This window comes from Dufourea novaeangliae, unplaced genomic scaffold, assembly GCF_001272555.1.
Source record: "Dufourea novaeangliae isolate 0120121106 unplaced genomic scaffold, ASM127255v1 scaffold221, whole genome shotgun sequence".
NCBI classification, from domain to species: Eukaryota; Metazoa; Arthropoda; class Insecta; order Hymenoptera; family Halictidae; genus Dufourea; species Dufourea novaeangliae.
This window is the reverse complement of record NW_015374115.1, coordinates 2,033,347-2,051,291: the sequence shown is the minus strand read 5'-3', so window position 1 is coordinate 2,051,291 and position 17,945 is coordinate 2,033,347. Positions and strand designations below refer to the sequence as shown.

Below are 17,945 nucleotides of genomic sequence, written 5' to 3'. Positions count from 1 at the left end.
ACGCGTTAACAAAATTTACAAACAGTTTATTTGCAATGAGTTATATACCATCGAACTAAGCTGAACCGATGAAGGGATAAACCGAACTCGAAGAACGCCAACGAGGGTGGGCTTATCACGCTCGAAAAATTAGGATAGGGCCTATTTCACGCCTAATGCGGGATCATCACTTACATAATTATTCACGGTTAGTCCGCCACTTAGATTAGTTTAAACTAAGTGGGGGTTTACGTAACTCACGCGGGAGGAAGTGAAAGAGGAACTGGAGGGAGGAAAAGTGGCATCTTTATTGCATACTGACACGTTTCAGCTGGAATCGCGCAACGCGGATTGTTCGCCAATTAGGATCGATTCGCGGAATGGGGTCAGGCGCTAACTCGGTTTCGGCGAAATCTCAATTCGGACGGATAAAGCGGCTGGCCCGATAAAAATAATGCCGTTTAACGTTCAAAAACCGTTTAACCTTAGAAGAAAACATTATTAGCGCGTCGTAAAAACTATTACTCAGACTTCGTCACTCTTTTTTTCAATAAGTTAAGTGGGTGTAAATGTTTCCTCTAATTTTTCTCGATTAATCATGTGGATAATAATCCATGTATAAAATAAAGAGATCATCTAATGCATAGGTTCCCAAGGCGTTTTAGTCATTACATTTTCTACAATTTCAATTTAACTTTTCAATATTTAAGGGTTACATTCACACGTACACTTGGAAATTTATAAATAGTCTACTCGAAGGGGGTGTTGAACAAAAAAAAAACACTTTGAAAAGGGGATGGTCAGCCAAAGAAGATTGGAAAACTATGATCTAATCTCTTTAGTGACCACCATCCCATTAACGTCGACGACCACAATGAAAGAAGGCAAAAGGGGTTAAAGAAGACATCTTCTGTGTTTCTTCAACAGACTTCCACATTGTCCTCGTTTCTCGTTATTTCTGGCTTCAATAACTCGATAATTCCTCGCTAATTCTCACATCATGCTGAATTATCGTAGGTTTACTGTAAATAACGCTAGATAAACAGCGGGCAATTGTAGCAATTACGTTCGCTACGAGCGTCGGACCAATTCCTAGCCGAACGTACGCAGCGATCGTCTTCCTAATTATCAGTGGCAAGGGATAATAAGCGTGACAATAAATTTCCATCATACCCGTTGATACAATTCCGTCGGGTTTCGTAACACCGACGGTGGCCTCAATAGCGTCCCTTAATCATGCCCGATGGTGTTTTATAAACAACCGTAAATAATGCCCGCGCGTGTATGTGTGTTTGTTCTACCTAATTCCGCGTTTACCCGCGGTTCTTTCCCCTTTCCTGCGTTTCCACGGAGGAGCCGTCGACGAGCAGAGGCTGTTTGCTCAACCTTAAACGCAACGCAGTCGCCTTTTGATCGGTTTAATTTTAATGGACCGTAATCCGCCCGTCCCGAGCGCCATTCCAGCGGTCGTTTCAGATCCATTAAGTGCACTTTCCAATTGAACTTTTAAACCCACACCACCCTATCGTCCCCCCTCGCATAGACTGTTTAGACACGCCATCGGGTTTGTGCAGTACCGTTTATTGAATTATTGCGCGAGCCTCAGTACGCGCGCGCGCGCGCTCGGCGAATACCGCGAAACGGTTTGCGAGTTAAAACGAAGGAACGCGGCGGGTTGCGTGTTTAGTTTGTTCAAAACAATCTAATTGAATGCATTTTTTTCTGTGGCCTTTTTTATTAGTGATGTAGGAGCAAATAATCTAATTGAATGAATTATGTTTTAGTAATATTATTTTAGATTTATTGAAATATTTAATTTTGGTAAAATGGAAAAGACAATACATATAATGAAATTAACGTTTATTATTTTTAATAAATTGGTAACACAGTTTAAATTGAACATATACTTTCTACCGTTTCCTTTTTTCAAAATGGCGGTGTACAGCGATGAACGGGAACGAATATGTATCCCTGAAACGGCACAGACTTCTGATCATTCTGTATATCTAGAGGATTATTTATTGCTATTCCTAATAGTCATTTAATTGAACCTTCAATGTTGGCAGTAGGTGTCTGTTCAACCCTTTGTCACTATTTGTCTATCAATACTTTATATAGTATTTAACCCTTTAATTGTTGTTTTTTATGACATTGTAGCTTAATACAATATACGAAATTGTATTCTTACAAAATAATATTGGATAGTACTTTGTATTCTTACATACAGTGATAAATAAATCTATTCGTTTGATTACATTTTATGCACAATGTTATTTCGTACGTAGTTAACAATGCTTGCAAGAATATTATAAAGAATAACAAGCACGCCAAAAGGTTTAGAAATAAGCCATCAAGCTGACAACATTGATTTCAGCTCTCACCTCGTCAAGAAAGGGTATCATTACCGTGGGTGTTAAAATTACACCCTACGAACACTGGGTGCGCGTTGATCGATAAGATCGATCCACGATATAATATAGCAATTTGCAATTTGGTAATGAACGAATCGCTGAAATTACCGCTGATCTGCATACAGATTACCTTCTAGACTATTAACAGCAACTTTCACAAGTCTCCCGTGATTCGCTGCTATAATGAAACCGTAATTTTCCAATTACCTATGATCATAAAAATCAATCTCTGTCAGGTTTTGGTTGTTTGTCACAGCAATACCTGTCCGTTTCCTCTTTCGACATCATTTTTTGAAAGGTAATTTATTTCTTAATTTAGGTGTCACTGCTTTCACAGGCAATTTCTTGGCACCCAATTATCATATTTATTTATTATTTATTACCTGCATTTAATCTTCTAGTGGTGACACGTTTAAAGAAGCGAAAGGTGGATGAACATTCGATTGAATTATAGCTTCAGGTACACTAACTCCCGTTTCATCATCATCAAAGGGGTTAAACATAGCTGTTTAATGGCTCTGATAATCGTGTATGTTTTGATACCCTCTTACAAACTGCTCTTATCATCATGTAACGTTCCTTGGCAAGTTACTCGTTAGATAACAGCGTATCCGATGATACACGCTTTATGCAACTGTAATAAATACCTTTCATCAGGAAATAGGTGTAAAAATTCCTGTGAAACTTAGGCAATAATTAGCATCCTCTGATCTTTCAGAACTCCAAATAGCACACAAACCCATAAAACATCACATATAATCTGATTAATTTCTATACAGAATGAACCACAAAACGTGATCTGCTTAGATTATTCTACTGCTAGCTGTTCGATAGAAGATTTTTTTTACTAGTATTTATACCAAATTTTTTGTCAACTCTTTTTTTCTAAAGTTTTCAAGGTCACCTTCAGTAAATTTGCAAGCGTCATAACAAATAATTTGTTTTCTTTTAAACCAGAGAAACGTTAAGAAAATATCATTTACCTTAATTAAAACCATGTTCAAAATGATGTCAGCTGTAATACCCTCGCGTAAACGGTTGTCCGTACCGATAGTTAAGTAGACAAAAAAAATGTCGATCGTACAGCTAGCAGTAGAATAATCTAAGTTGATCACGTTTCGTGGTCCACCCTCTATACGTAATCGGCAACAGGTTTTTGAACCACACGAAAAAATGTACTAATTCAGCTACTACCGCCATGTTAATGATCCAACAGCCATGATAAGAAATTTCGAAGTTGTACGTCACGTTCGAGACGGAAGAAGGGTTGCGCTCGCAAGCGTGTAAATGTGCCGACGCGGCGCCGAGGCGCGTAAGTGGAATGTACTTAGAGGCTGCCTATATAGCAGCTGACGTTAATTAGGAGCCGCTCAATGTGAATGGCCGCCTTGTTCCGAGGTGGTACACCACACACACCCTTCCCATTCTTTCGTCTTCGCGGGCGGTTCATGCTAGGTGTGTGGGGCGCGTGGCCACGACACACCGCGGGAAAAAAGAACTCGCGTTTCCGCCTTCCGATAGCGCCACGACCCCGTTTCAACGAGCTATCGGCGGAATCGCGGATTTCCAGGGGAAACGTACAGTCCCTGGTTGCGACGAGTCAGCCGGTGGTTATCTGTCAATGTTAATTAATTAGAGGATATATGTCAGTAGACGAGATAATTCGGACCCTTCTCGAACGAGATCAAAAGTCAAAACTTTTCAGCCCGGCTAGATATTATGTTAATAATCTATTTCTGACACTTTATCCATGGGTTGTTGAGCGTTCGGTATTTTTAGAGCTATTATTTAATCGGTTTTATGGTTCTCTCTCTAGTAAGAAAGAGGGAGGCAAATTTTGTATATTTTGTAGATTGTATACGTATAGGATAAGTTTGTAGCGTGAGAAATGTAACAGCGGCCTTGTAACCCTGAGGGGGAACAATAAATATACATACATATTTAATCGGTTTTATGGGTTGGGGGCGTAAATACCTAAACGTTTTTCCTTGGCTACAAATGAATATATTAAATGTTGAAATATTTGAGTTGATGTTCTTGTTATACATAATTATATTTTAAGATCGAGAATTTGGAAGTTAAAATATGCTTTCTGACTTGTATTTTCATTTCGAGATCGAAGGAAATTATAAAGGATGATATGAAATTATTCCTTGAATATGTTACGAGCATCTTTAGCCTATCTTTTTATTGACCAGCTGAGCAATTATGTTTGATGGCTAATGATCCGTGTCAGAGACATACGTAACTTGAATGGATTAATATTGCAACGTACACAACGGTATCGAATAACGCGTCCCCAATGCGAGAACAATGTTAATGGGTGGTTCAGAGTTATCGCGGGACCTCCTCTACGAGACTATTGTATTTTGATAACTGGACAGCCGATTTTTATGCAGAATGAGATTATCTGAAGTAACCCATCAAATCAAGAACAAATGTAGAAGGATATGTTTCTTTTAAGTATCCTATTGAGTTCTGAATATGATAGAAAATTCGATGGACCTGATGAAACTTTTGTCTTTTAGTGCATTTTACAGAAGCCTATAGGCTATAAATACTTAAGAAGAAAATGAAGCTCGAGTTACCATAAAGGTCCAAGTAGACTACGTGTCAAATTTATGGGACCAGGCCTGATAATTATATGAAAGGAAAATCTTATTCTAGAAAACTTTTGTACAAGTAATGTGCTAAAACTGATTGAAAATGATTTGTAAATACATTGTTTCCGTAACTTTTATTGAATCGTTACAAAATAATTAGTTACTACAATCATGAATTTTGGTCTCATACTTCTGGCCGGTAGTGCATGTTCTATTATACACTGCGTGGCATAACTATAAAACCACCCTAAAATTTTCAATTCTTACGCATTTTCGTTAAAATAAAAACAAACAAGAACTCCAGAAAAGAATACATTATATTCCCTAGAAAAAAAGTGGTTCGTTTTTATTTTCACAATGCATAAGAATTGAAAATTTTAGGGTGGTTTTCTATTTATGTCACGCAGTGTATATCACATAACTTACATATAATTGTTCAGTAATACATTATGAATGATCCTTACTTGTTCGTCATTAACAAGATAACATTCACTGAACGATCTGTAAAATATCATCGGTTTTCTTTATTTTTTAATTCTCGACGGTCGTATTTATCACTAAATCGTGTATTTTTACTTTACCTCCGGGTCTGAAGAGACCCACCGACGACCATACGTCAATTTCCATCACAGGAGACTACAAAATCTGTCCGCGTAATTTTCCAGGCCGAACGTGTGCAGGTCAAGGTACAAGAATTACTGTTGCCCAGGCTGGTCGAAGAAGCCGGAGACCGGGCTCTGCGTGATTCGTAAGTACGAAGCTGCGCCCATCTCGAATTAAACCTCAATTATAATTCCCCCGTGTGCTTACCGCTTCCTGTAATTGGACATGATCTCATAAGAGCGTCCATGCGCTGTCCGTGGGCACTCTGTCTCTCTCGAGAGGGCGCATTCAATTTTAGCGTCGACGATCGACCAGGGCAAGAAGGATCGACGATCGACGCCGCGTTTACACGATGATAATAATTGCGCAATTGACCGACGAACGAACGTTCATGCGACACGACCGATCGGTTACTCGGGTGAAATTGCTTTAATGGACTGTTTGCTCTTGCTCGCCTATCGAGATCACACTTGAACAGATACCTGCAATGTTTAACTCTTGATGGTCGACAGAAGAAAATTTTTATTGTTCCATATTGTAGCACGAAGACCTTTTGCTTGCTGGATCTTTTTATTTTATGTTTTTTTTTTCGGTCACTTCGGACACGTTTATCGCATAGCCTGTTAAGGCTGATTATATGTCCACGTCGATTGTATTATTTGACATTTGAGTTTATATTACGTGACGGTCACCGACGACCGACACGGCGGTGAATGTGTTAATAAAATTCGTTTATTAACGATTGAAGACAGCAATGGAAGAGGAGTGATCACTGTTGGTTGTTTTTCATTGGGATAATGGCTGTCAATAAACAAAGGTCATGAAGGGTTAATGATGTAGCTTTCTCTCTTGAATCATTCTTTAGTCTGTGCTCCTTTCTCCTGTAGAATTAGATGGAATGTTCGATCGTTCCTTCGGAGTAGGGGAGACCGGGGTTAAAAGCTAGTTATTTCATGATACAAAAAAGTCTATATTTTAGCTAGAGATAAATTAAAATTAATGAAATATTCTTAAATTAATTGTTAAACATATTATGACCGTGGAAAATTGACCGAGCCGGATTGCTACGTTTTGTCCGAGTAATGAAAGGCAATGAAAGACAAGAAATAATGTAAACTATGCTAATAATTACAAACAGTCAACATAACATTATTGTTTTCCCTTTAAATAGCTCAACACAATATTATTTTTCAACCAATGGGTTCTCAACATAACGTAAATTGTCTCCTTTTAATTAGAACAACATATCATTATCTTCTTAATGAGATCAATTAATTATCTTAATTAATAGTTATCATAATTTATTAATTATTTGTTATCATAGCGCTGTCTCGATTATTTCAAGAGTTGTGTAGCCCTCTCACAACTTACCCCTGTTCAACCCCGGTCTCCCCTACAGAATAAAATTGATCAGACTTTATTCTGATGTGAAAAAGAATGTCCTTAGTTTCTTTCAAATCATTTCGATTACATGAAAGTTAAGTGCCACCTTTATCTTTGAGTTAGAAGGTAATTATCTCTTCTAGCTGTATGTACAAGAAGATGCGGCCCAACGGGCAGATGCATCAGGCCAAATATTTGCTTGTGCGAGGGTGGCAGCGTGTCCTCATCTTGCGCTAACAGTCAAACCAAAGGTGAACGAACATATTTCATTCTTTCTGCTTTGTCGATCATACTTTAAAAATATCACTAGACTCTCAATTCCACATTTATTTGTCTCCCCAGTTTCTACACACGAGACCGGTAACACGGTGGACAGGGGAGAATCCGGTAGATGCAGGGCGCATTGTATAAATGGGAATTGCGTCGACGGCAGGTGCCAATGTCGCGGCGGGTATCAAGGAGAATTCTGCAACGAACGTGAGTTGCTAAGAAATATCCAATTAAATTTGTAATTTAGATAAATCTCAGTTTCGATACAGTTGATCTTCTATCGATTAATTCCACTGAACAGCAATCTGTCGAGAACCCTGCTTGAACCAAGGAAGATGCATTGGACCAGATCGTTGCGCCTGTATCTACGGTTACACCGGAAGACGGTGTGAAACAGATTACAGGTAAATACATCATGACCTATAAGAAAATACACCTGAGATCACCCTCTGTTAAAATATCTCAGTTCCTTGCTTTTTTAAAAAAAAAATTGGGTTTGTCTTCACAGAACTGGTCCATGCTACACCAAAGTGAAGAATGGACAATGTTTGGCGAATCTTCAGGGTGTTGTTTGCACGAGGCAATTGTGTTGCGCAACCGTGGGCAAGGGTTGGGGTCACCCCTGCGAGAGATGTCCTGCCAGGTTGGACTGTGAGTTGGGACACTTGAAGACCACCCAAGGCCAATGTGTCGGTGAGTGTGCATTTATTAATTATAGAGAGTAATTATCGCGATTTTACGATCGTTTCGTAAATCGATGGCTCATTTACTAGCTTCTCTCTCACTCATTTATCACTGAACTATGAATGTTTATGGGTGTATAGGATTCCCTGACTTTCAGAACGTAGCAAAATAAAGATTCTAATAAAATTCAATATTATCTGTTTATTATCATGAACATATTAAAACTTATAGTATAGAAAAGAAATTTCAGTGCAATTTAGTTTGTATTATATTAGTGTTGAAAACTGTAAATTTGCATAAACAACCGCAGTCACGTATATTATCACAATATTTATCACTATCTTTGTCCATTGTTGCAAGCTTAAACCAAGTGCTGTTTATTTGGATAAATTCTATAGATATCAATGAGTGTGAAGCTATACCAGGACTATGCGCGGGTGGAAAGTGCTTGAACACACCTGGTTCATTCACCTGTGAATGTCCTGATGGACAGGCCAGAGATCCTGAAACGAATGATTGCAAAGATAGGGACGAATGCCAAGAAGAAGGAATCTGTGTCGATGGACGATGCGTAAATACGAACGGGGGTTACTATTGCTTGTGTAATCCTGGATTTATTCAGAGTCAGGATAGAAGGTTCTGCATCGGTAATAACATGAAATTAATGATAATTATTCTTTAGCTAATTTGTAGTGTTAATGCAATCGTTTAAAGGATATCTTTGGTGATCAATTTCTAGATGGAAGACAGGGGTTGTGCTACACATCCGTGAACAGAAACGGTCAATGTAAAAATCGTCTGGCTATGAGATTGAGCAAGAAGGATTGCTGTTGCGGCAAGAATATGGGCAGAGGTTGGGGTGACGAGTGTTACATCTGTCCTAATCTTGGAAGTGGTATGTGAAAATTATAGAAAGACCAACTCAGCAAACATACAATTTTGAGAAAGTTGGCTAAATATTCTTTGTGGAATAATTGGATTTTCTGGATATGTCCCTTTTTTAATTTCCTAATTTACTCTTTCTTCCTATCCTCTTTTTCTACTCATAAATCCTACTTTTTTTATCTGTTTATACTCTTAAATTCCATTTTTTATTTTTGCATACTCATAAATTCTATTTTTTATCTTTTTCAAAATTAATGCTTTGTAGATTCATTAAATTTTTTTACGAAAAATTCATAAGGCCCTAAATTTTGTTTTTTTTTTTAAATGGGGCAAAATAAAATAAAGAAGCAGCGATTACGTAACTTAATAGTGTAATGTAAGATGGCCAAACAGTCGTGTTATTGTTATTACTAGCCATTATAACGGGACTCCTTGTTGTTACTCAATTATAGACGATTACAACAGGCTCTGTTTGCAACAACTGCAGCCGATCACAGTGATAAACGAGTGTGTGCTGCGTCCGGACATTTGCGGAAACGGGAAGTGCATCGACACGAAGGACGGATACGAGTGTGACTGTTATTCAGGATTCACCAAGAAGGCAGGCAGATGCGAGGATGTCGACGAGTGCCTGTTGGGTTACTGTCAGGGCGGCACTTGCCAGAATTACGAGGGGAGCTTCACCTGTCAGTGTCCGCCAGGATTCGTTGTGTCTGGTGAAGGCAGATACTGTACTGGTACGTTGTTTCATTCACTAATTTCGGATACATTGCCTTACGAATTTTGCAGAATTACTTTATTGTTAATAATTACTCCGAAATGAAAACAATTCTATACTTATTGCAAGTGTACATTAACTCGAAAGTTAAATATTAATACCGGAAAAATAATATTTCATAAGATTTAATAATTATAAATTTGTTAAAGCCATTTTGAAATCGTTCTTACGAGTCTGACTCGATGTTATAAGGCAAGGAATTAAAGAATCCACATTTGTACTTAACGGCTTGACTATGAATGTTTACGCAATGTATACCATCCCCCGAAGACCAATACGCATTAAATTACCATAGAAAATCCGTTACATCAGGATTCAAAATTTTCTGCAATGTTAATTTTATGTAACAGTACATATAAAATTTTCCACAGTCCCATAATGGCTTACAAAATAGATTGTCAAATTACATTATTCGAATTTGCACGACATTATAAGATTTTTAACTGTTTTAAAATTGTCAGAACAGAACAAATAATTATTTATTAAAATAGAAATTAACTACGTAGTTGTAGAAGATTTCTAGACACAGCTTATTTTTAAACATTCTTTACAATATTAAGTAAGTTAATAAAGTACATGGTTATTTATTTACATAGAAATTGCACATTAAAGGTTTGAATGCACAACAATTTTCTGTACAGACCACGATGAATGCCAGGATACAGGCATGTGCAACAACGGCCACTGCATTAACATGAACGGATCCTTCAATTGCAAGTGTAACGACGGTTACGCGTTGTCACCTACAAAGAATACTTGCATCGGTACTGTTAATCTTTAATTCTCTTTTACGCCGAGAAAAAAAATTCCTTCCACTCTTTAATATCGATTTGAACACCTTTAGATATCAACGAGTGCGCCGACAATCCAAGAATATGTCTGAACGGCAGATGCGAAAACACGCCTGGATCTTATCATTGCATTTGCCAATCTGGATTCACTGCATCTCGGGACAGCACATTCTGCGTGGACATGGACGAATGTTCGACAAATGGAATGTGCGAAAACGGAAAATGTGTGAACATGGAGGGAACCTTCAAGTGTGTCTGCGACTCTGGCTTTCGGATTGGACCAGACCAGAGTCACTGCATCGGTGAGGTTTCTAGAGCGCAATAACAGTTTCTTAAATAATAAAAATAAATATTATTTAATACAATCCACGGTTTTTCTGGGCAGATATCGACGAGTGCCTGAGCGGACCGTGCCAAAATGGCCGCTGCATCAACACCCCCGGTAGCTTCCGGTGCGAGTGCCATCCTGGATTCAATTTGGGCCCGGATGGAAGATCCTGCTTAGGTTGGTATTAGTATTTTCTATTGATTAATCGAATATAATAATAATTTTGTGATCAAATGTTTTACAATGCGTCAATAAAAGTGTATAGATTTTTATGTAAACTGTTGAATACTTATTTGTTATCAGACACAAGACGAGACTTGTGTTACTCGCAATATAGGGATGGACAATGTTCGAATCCTACATCGACAGCCGTAACAAAATCGAGTTGTTGTTGCTGCACCGTGATATTGGGACAGCCCATGGGCTGGGGAAGCACATGTCAGCCATGTCCGTCTGTGGGCTCAAGTGAATTCGATGCCTTGTGTCCTCATGGGGCAGGAATGACTTACAATGGAGACGGTAATTGAACAAAAAATAATTACTTCGATTTAAGTTTTAAAAATTATTATTTTATTAGTATTAGTAATTCTCCGTTTCGTTGGCATAGATATCAATGAGTGCGCACAAAATCCGAACATTTGCGTGAACGGTGGCTGCGAGAACCTGATGGGAACTTATCGTTGCATCTGCGACAGTGGCTACGAAGTGGACGCCACTGGGAAGATATGCACGGATATAAATGAATGTGAACTGGAGGAATCATTGTGCAGTGGAGGGCAGTGTCGGAATACACCTGGTAGTTTCCAGGCAAGTGTACTTGATTATTACTATCGAAGAAAACACAAGAGTCATTTAGATTTCTTTGATAAATACTTTTCTTTAGTGTTCTCTGTAGCTTATCATGAAGTAAAATAGAATGCATCAAGGTAACAACTTAATATTCTTTTAGTCGAATGCAATTTATAGTAGGTCTGAAATTTTAAAGCTGGATGAAAATGTTATTAAAAATTCTTCCTGAACAGTGTATTTGTGCCAGCGGTACAAGATTCAACACGGAGAATCACATGTGCGAGGACATCGACGAGTGCGACGAACTTGGCCCAGACGTCTGCTTGGACGGGATTTGCATAAACACACAGGGCTCGTACGAGTGCGAATGCGCCGCTGGATACGTTCTTGATCACACTGGTCACATTTGCATGGGTATAAATTTTCTTACCCCACACGAACCTCTTCTAGCGTCCTTTTCAACTTGTATTCTTTTCTTGTCAACGTTTATTAAATATCGCAACAAATATAAAGCTACTACTAAATAATCACCTCTTTTTTTAGTACAAGTAGTATTTTTAAAGCAAAATTTCCTTATTATAATTCGTACTATATATTTGACAGAAAATGATGAATTATTTAGTAGTACCTTCGATATTTTATTCTAATAAAGATTATAAATGAAAATTGAGTGTCATTGTTATTGTTAGTATTATTGATTATATAAATTGATTAAAAATTTATTGTTGTACATTTTTGTAGATAACAGGAGGGGTAGTTGCTGGACGAAAATGATAGACGGTCGCTGCGAGTACAATTTACCAAGACTGGCATTGAAGTCAGAGTGCTGTTGTTCTGTGGGGGTTGCTTGGGGAAGCCCCTGTGAAATCTGCGATCACAATCTTTGCGAGTGTAACAAGGGGTACGCGAAATTCGGTGGAAAAGACTGCGTGGATGTTAACGAGTGCGAACTGAATAGTGGAATATGCAAAGGTGGCGGCACCTGCGTCAATACTGACGGATCCTACCGTTGCGAGTGTCCTCCTGGACTGACTTTAGATGCCACTCGTAAGTTTCATTCATAAAACACCAAATTTTTTGTTCACCATAATTTTAATGGTACCAGAAAGACGTCTAAGTCTTCTTCATCCTCCAATAAAAAAGAATCAATCTTCTCAAATTGTTCAGATTTTCCTAATCGTCCCTCATTCAAAAACTTATAAATTCCTCATTTAATATAAAATTCTGTGCGATTTTCAGATACCACGTGCGTAGACACCAGACAAGAAACCTGCTACATGGAGTACCGTCACGGCCAATGTACCAATTCGATCGAGGGCCAATTCTCGAAGAGCCTCTGCTGTTGTTCAGTGGGTCGTGCATGGGGCACCGAAAGATGCGAATCCTGCCCGAAACCAGGTACCCATGCTCATAACGAACTCTGTCCAAGAGGAGACGGTTTCACGGATAAACACGACATCAACGAATGTATCGAGTTTCCTGGGATGTGCTTGAACGGAAGGTGCAAAAACACGGTGGGCAGTTACAGTTGCAAGTGCAACCAGGGATTCGCGCTGGATGAGCATGGGATCAAGTGTAACGGTGGGTTATTTCTGAATTTCACTGTCTCGATGAGAAATATTGATGTCAGAAACTTTAAGTGCGATTCTGCATGTCAAAATAAAACGAAAGTCAAGAATGATGGAATTATATTGGTCACTTCGTTTTCAAGTTATTGGCAATAAAAGATCGGGGCCAGAAACGCCTGAAACCAGGCAATCTGCGTACCTGTGGTAAGTGTAGGGCCCAACAGTGTCGATACATACACTGACGTCATCTAAAAAAAATACTATCAACCTGTATGGATCAAAATTCTATCCACCACAATTCATTTTAGTTATATAATGTGTAATTATTTATATTGATAAGAAAAGAATTTATGAAATTGTACATATTCTACAACTATAATAGGGATAATACAATAATAATTTTAATATGTTCACATTGTTATTTATAGATATGCTTTGATATTTATGTAGATATCGACGAATGCGAGATCATGCACGGTGTCTGTGGAAATGGTACCTGCAGGAACACACCTGGTAATTTCCAGTGTGACTGTAATCCGGGATATCGAAGCAGTGATATAATGAAAATATGCATGGGTAAGTAGATCCTTGAAAAGATTCAATATCTATCCCTCTTTATATATCAACAAAAATAATTTATGTATCGAAACATTTTAAATTCACTTTGGATACTACTTACTGTTCCATTTTCATTTCAATAAAATGATTTACAAAACTGTGAATGTGCTTCGCCATTCTATGGTCTAGAAAATCAGGATAAGAGGGCATAAGAATTAAGATCTAAAAGAAGGGTTCACGCATAATTAATCGAAAGGCGTCGGGAATTTCAGATATCGACGAATGCGTGGAAACGCCAGGACTCTGTCGTGGAGGCAGCTGCCTAAACACCGAAGGCAGCTTCAAGTGTCAATGTCCACCTGGCCACGAGTTAGGTCCAGACAAGCAGTCCTGCAAGGATATCGACGAGTGCTCGAGAACCAGCGGAATCTGCTCGAATGGTGTCTGCGAAAATATGATGGGAACGTATCAGTGCATATGCGACGATGGCTACCAGCAGACTGGATTGAAGTCCCACTGCGAGGATATAAACGAGTGCGCGGTGAACAATGGCGGATGCGAGGACGTTTGCCTGAACACACCTGGAAGCTTCTCTTGTTCTTGCGGGTGAATCACTTTACTGAAAGAAATGTTTTTTTCAACGATACTATTTTTCACACACTGAATTTCTGTTTACATCCTGTCTTCATGAATTAATTTATTAAACTATGGATTCGGATAAATGACCTATAGTAGGTGTTGACCCTGCTACCATCCTTAGTCCACTTATACTTTCGAAATAACGACGAGGAAGGGGAAACCCATAGGGCAGTAACAATTTCCTTACACGTTTTACAAACCTAAGAACATTCCTGAAGAGATTAAGTCGAATGAGTGTGTAAAGTAGCAACAGAGTGAAGGAAACAAATACTTGATTGGGTTGAAATAGAAATTGACGACCGTAGTAGGGTTACAGATGGTTGCTACTATTCAGTACAGTTTTAAAATTACTCGATAATTCATAGAAAAAACGATTCGAGAAAAGATGGAAAATAATTATTCTACCGATTTTTGTTAATAGTACCGGTTTCGCCCTGAATCTTGATGGTCGATCTTGCGTGGACGTGGACGAGTGCAAAGAAAATTCTCGGATTTGTAACGGCGGTAAATGCACCAATATACCTGGTGGCTACATATGCACCTGTACAGATGGACTACTACCTGGGAAGGATGGAGCATCTTGTGTAGGTAAGAGAAAGCATTATTATAGATACGTTTCCGTATATTAAACTTCTATATGTTCCCTTTAAGAGAATGTTAAGCAAATTAGTAAACGGTCATTAGTCTCGTCTGATTCGAATAAAATTTCGTATTCGTCGTCAGATGTTGACGAATGCACAACGCAGCCTCATATCTGCGGTTATGGCGAATGCTACAACACCATCGGATCGTTCAACTGTCGCTGCGAGGAAGGATATTCTGTGAAACCGGAAGCAGGTCCTGGTTGCACCGACGACGACGAGTGTCTACTGAACGCGTATTCCTGCAGCGAGTTCGCTGAGTGTCAGAACTCTCAAGGCTCTTACGAGTGCACCTGTCACGAGGGTTTCGTTGGTAATGGCGTCGAGTGCAGAGACATCAACGAGTGTCTGACCAACAACGGGGGCTGCGACTCCAATGCCCAGTGCATCAACACGGAGGGTTCGTTCAAGGTAATGTCTATGAGAATCAGTATTACTTCCTGTTATTGTTCCTTAAATAAAAGTATTAATTAATTTTTGTACGATTTATTCGTGCAATTGTCCTTTTCATTATTCTATACTATATAATTTATTACCTTCGTTTATACATTTTTTAAATGGTATATCTACGTTATTTTTGTGAAATTAAGTAGCATCTCGTGCAGACTGTTTTATATACAGGTGTTATAAAAGGTCATATTGAGTAATGTAAATAATAAGTCTGTGTAGTATCACGCTTATTTATTAACATATGAGACAATATCAACTATTCTGTAACAAAATGTACTAGTTTATAGCAGCGTTCTAGTCTATATCTACCGGTCAAATTCTGAAATTTTAATGGAACACCTTGATTATCTTGTGGGGCAGGTAGATATAAATAATAAATAAAATAAATGAGTAAATCCAAGTGTAAAGAAAAAATCATTTTTCACGGAAAACTTATTCAGTTTCCGCGGAGCACTATTGTCCCGTATAACATTTTTCGGGAAACGCTAGTCTATAGGAACATTTTAACAAATATAAAAAATCTCATTAAAGTGTTCTTTATGGGGTATACGATGATTTCCGTGAGTGACTGTAATTCTGGGAAGACTTGATTTATTTCAGTGTGTTCCAATTCTTCTCCCAAGATTCCTTCAAGTTCGACGAACGAAATTTTTCCTTTTTCCTTTTATAAACATAAACAAATAGTTTAGCAATTTGTCACATCTAATCAATGAAGGGTATCTCGCGTAAAAAATGTCCTCTCGATATTTAATACTTCGCGAAGAATAAATCAAGAATAGTAATGTTGAAAAATATCGATGTTCAAACATATTACCAAGAAGAAATTTTGAAATGTTCCAGTGCGTCTGTGATGCCGGCTTCAGGGGCGACGGCTACGACTGCAAAGACATCGACGAATGCGCGAACGACAACACCCTCTGCGAGAACGGCCACTGCCTCAATTACCCCGGCTCCTTCCGTTGCGAGTGCGAGATGGGTTTCATGCATCCAGACGAAAACAACGAGCAAACATGCGTCGACATAAACGAATGCGAGATGTTCAACAATTTGTGCGTTTTCGGCCGTTGCGAGAACATTTTCGGCATGTTCCGCTGCGAGTGCAACGAAGGCTACAAGCTCGATGGCTCCGGAGGCAACTGCACGGACATCGACGAATGCGAAAATCCCCAGTCCTGTCAGTATGGTACTTGTATCAATACTCAGGGCAAGTACACCTGCAAGTGTCCACCTAATTATGACCTGGTTGAAGCGGGAAATGCTTGTGTTGGTGAGTACTCTTTGGAAGATTTGAGCTCTTGAACAGTTTGACTGAAATGTCTCAAAGGACTCCAACTGTGGAATTAGCGGGCGATTAAATAACATTACGTTTGATCGTGTTCTCATGAACTGAATTATAGATATGAATTTTTACAATCGTATATTTTTTTAATTGTGAAGTGTTTAACTGTTCTAAGAAATTGTTGCACACTATGCTGCTCAGAACAATTGGAGGATCACGTATTGCATAAGTTTTTTATACAAATATAACTAGGTGTTAATAGTGTTAGTATTGTACGGAAAAGATGAAAATTTAGCAAACCTATAGTGCTTGCTTTGCTTCGTTTGCTTGGCGGGTGCAACAGCTCCAGCCACATTAGCAATCCTCTAATTTTTTTGAGCAGTGATTTATGTGGTTTTAGTATGGTAAGAAAAGTAAGTATATTTGCTGTGTGTCACAGACAGGCGAGAATCATTCTGCTTCACCGGTTTCGAACGCGGCACCGGAAAACCCCAGTGCATCTTCGACATGTCCTCTTCCGTGACCAAGGCAACCTGTTGCTGCAGCATTGGCAACGCTTGGGGCAATCGTTGCGAGGAGTGTCCCCAAGTTGGAACAAAGGAATTCGAGGAATTGTGTCCTGGCGGGCCTGGATACAGACCTAACCAAGTCACTGTGATTCTGGAGGACATTAATGAGTGCGAGGAGCACGAGAACATCTGCCAGAATGGCCACTGTACCAACACATTCGGTAGCTTTATGTGCTCTTGCAACGAGGGCTTCAACTTGGATGACACGAAAACCAACTGCATTGGTAACGATTGAGAATTTTTTGCTTACCAGAAGTGACAAAATGTAAGTAATAAAATGTTTCAAATATTAATTTTGTTGCAGACATAAATGAATGTGCGTTGCATCCACAAATATGCGGCGTGGGATACTGCATCAATGATCAGGGAAAGTACCATTGCGAATGCCCGGAAGGGTACATGGCTATGCCAGGAGGAAGTACGTAAATGTAACATCAATTTACAATAAATAATTACGTTTGACAAATTTGATGATAATTTAATGAATTTTGTTATCAGAGGAATGCGTTGACATGAGAAAGGAATCGTGTTACATGAGTTACGAAGGGGGTCAGTGTATCAATCCCATGATGCATCCTCAAACTAAAATGTTGTGCTGCTGCTCAATGGGAGCTGCGTGGGGAAGTCCTTGCGAGAGGTGTCCAGCAGAAAGGACACGTAAGAATTGGAAAATATTTCTCTGCAATTAAAATTATTTGATCGCAAATTATTCTAAGAGCATTCACTCGAGTTTATAA

At 38.8% G+C, this 17,945-nt stretch overlaps 1 protein-coding gene across 1 annotated transcript in view; it reads left to right on the top strand.

Annotated features, from left to right (window-relative positions):
• The window catches only part of LOC107191055 (fibrillin-2-like), a 32,844-nt gene that overhangs the window by 8,106 nt on the left and 6,793 nt on the right, over window positions 1-17,945 (top strand). The window contains exons 2-25 of the mRNA XM_015580002.1: window positions 5,659-5,741; window positions 7,123-7,230; window positions 7,322-7,456; window positions 7,551-7,653; window positions 7,758-7,942; window positions 8,332-8,580; window positions 8,673-8,828; window positions 9,271-9,555; window positions 10,238-10,360; window positions 10,441-10,689; window positions 10,773-10,892; window positions 11,019-11,234; window positions 11,323-11,522; window positions 11,738-11,918; window positions 12,246-12,551; window positions 12,744-13,085; window positions 13,523-13,648; window positions 13,903-14,236; window positions 14,691-14,857; window positions 14,993-15,321; window positions 16,201-16,627; window positions 17,079-17,432; window positions 17,513-17,626; window positions 17,707-17,865. Coding sequence (XP_015435488.1) covers window positions 5,659-5,741; window positions 7,123-7,230; window positions 7,322-7,456; window positions 7,551-7,653; window positions 7,758-7,942; window positions 8,332-8,580; window positions 8,673-8,828; window positions 9,271-9,555; window positions 10,238-10,360; window positions 10,441-10,689; window positions 10,773-10,892; window positions 11,019-11,234; window positions 11,323-11,522; window positions 11,738-11,918; window positions 12,246-12,551; window positions 12,744-13,085; window positions 13,523-13,648; window positions 13,903-14,236; window positions 14,691-14,857; window positions 14,993-15,321; window positions 16,201-16,627; window positions 17,079-17,432; window positions 17,513-17,626; window positions 17,707-17,865 — 5,051 coding nt within the window. The remainder of the gene's footprint in view (window positions 1-5,658; window positions 5,742-7,122; window positions 7,231-7,321; window positions 7,457-7,550; window positions 7,654-7,757; window positions 7,943-8,331; window positions 8,581-8,672; window positions 8,829-9,270; window positions 9,556-10,237; window positions 10,361-10,440; window positions 10,690-10,772; window positions 10,893-11,018; window positions 11,235-11,322; window positions 11,523-11,737; window positions 11,919-12,245; window positions 12,552-12,743; window positions 13,086-13,522; window positions 13,649-13,902; window positions 14,237-14,690; window positions 14,858-14,992; window positions 15,322-16,200; window positions 16,628-17,078; window positions 17,433-17,512; window positions 17,627-17,706; window positions 17,866-17,945) is intronic.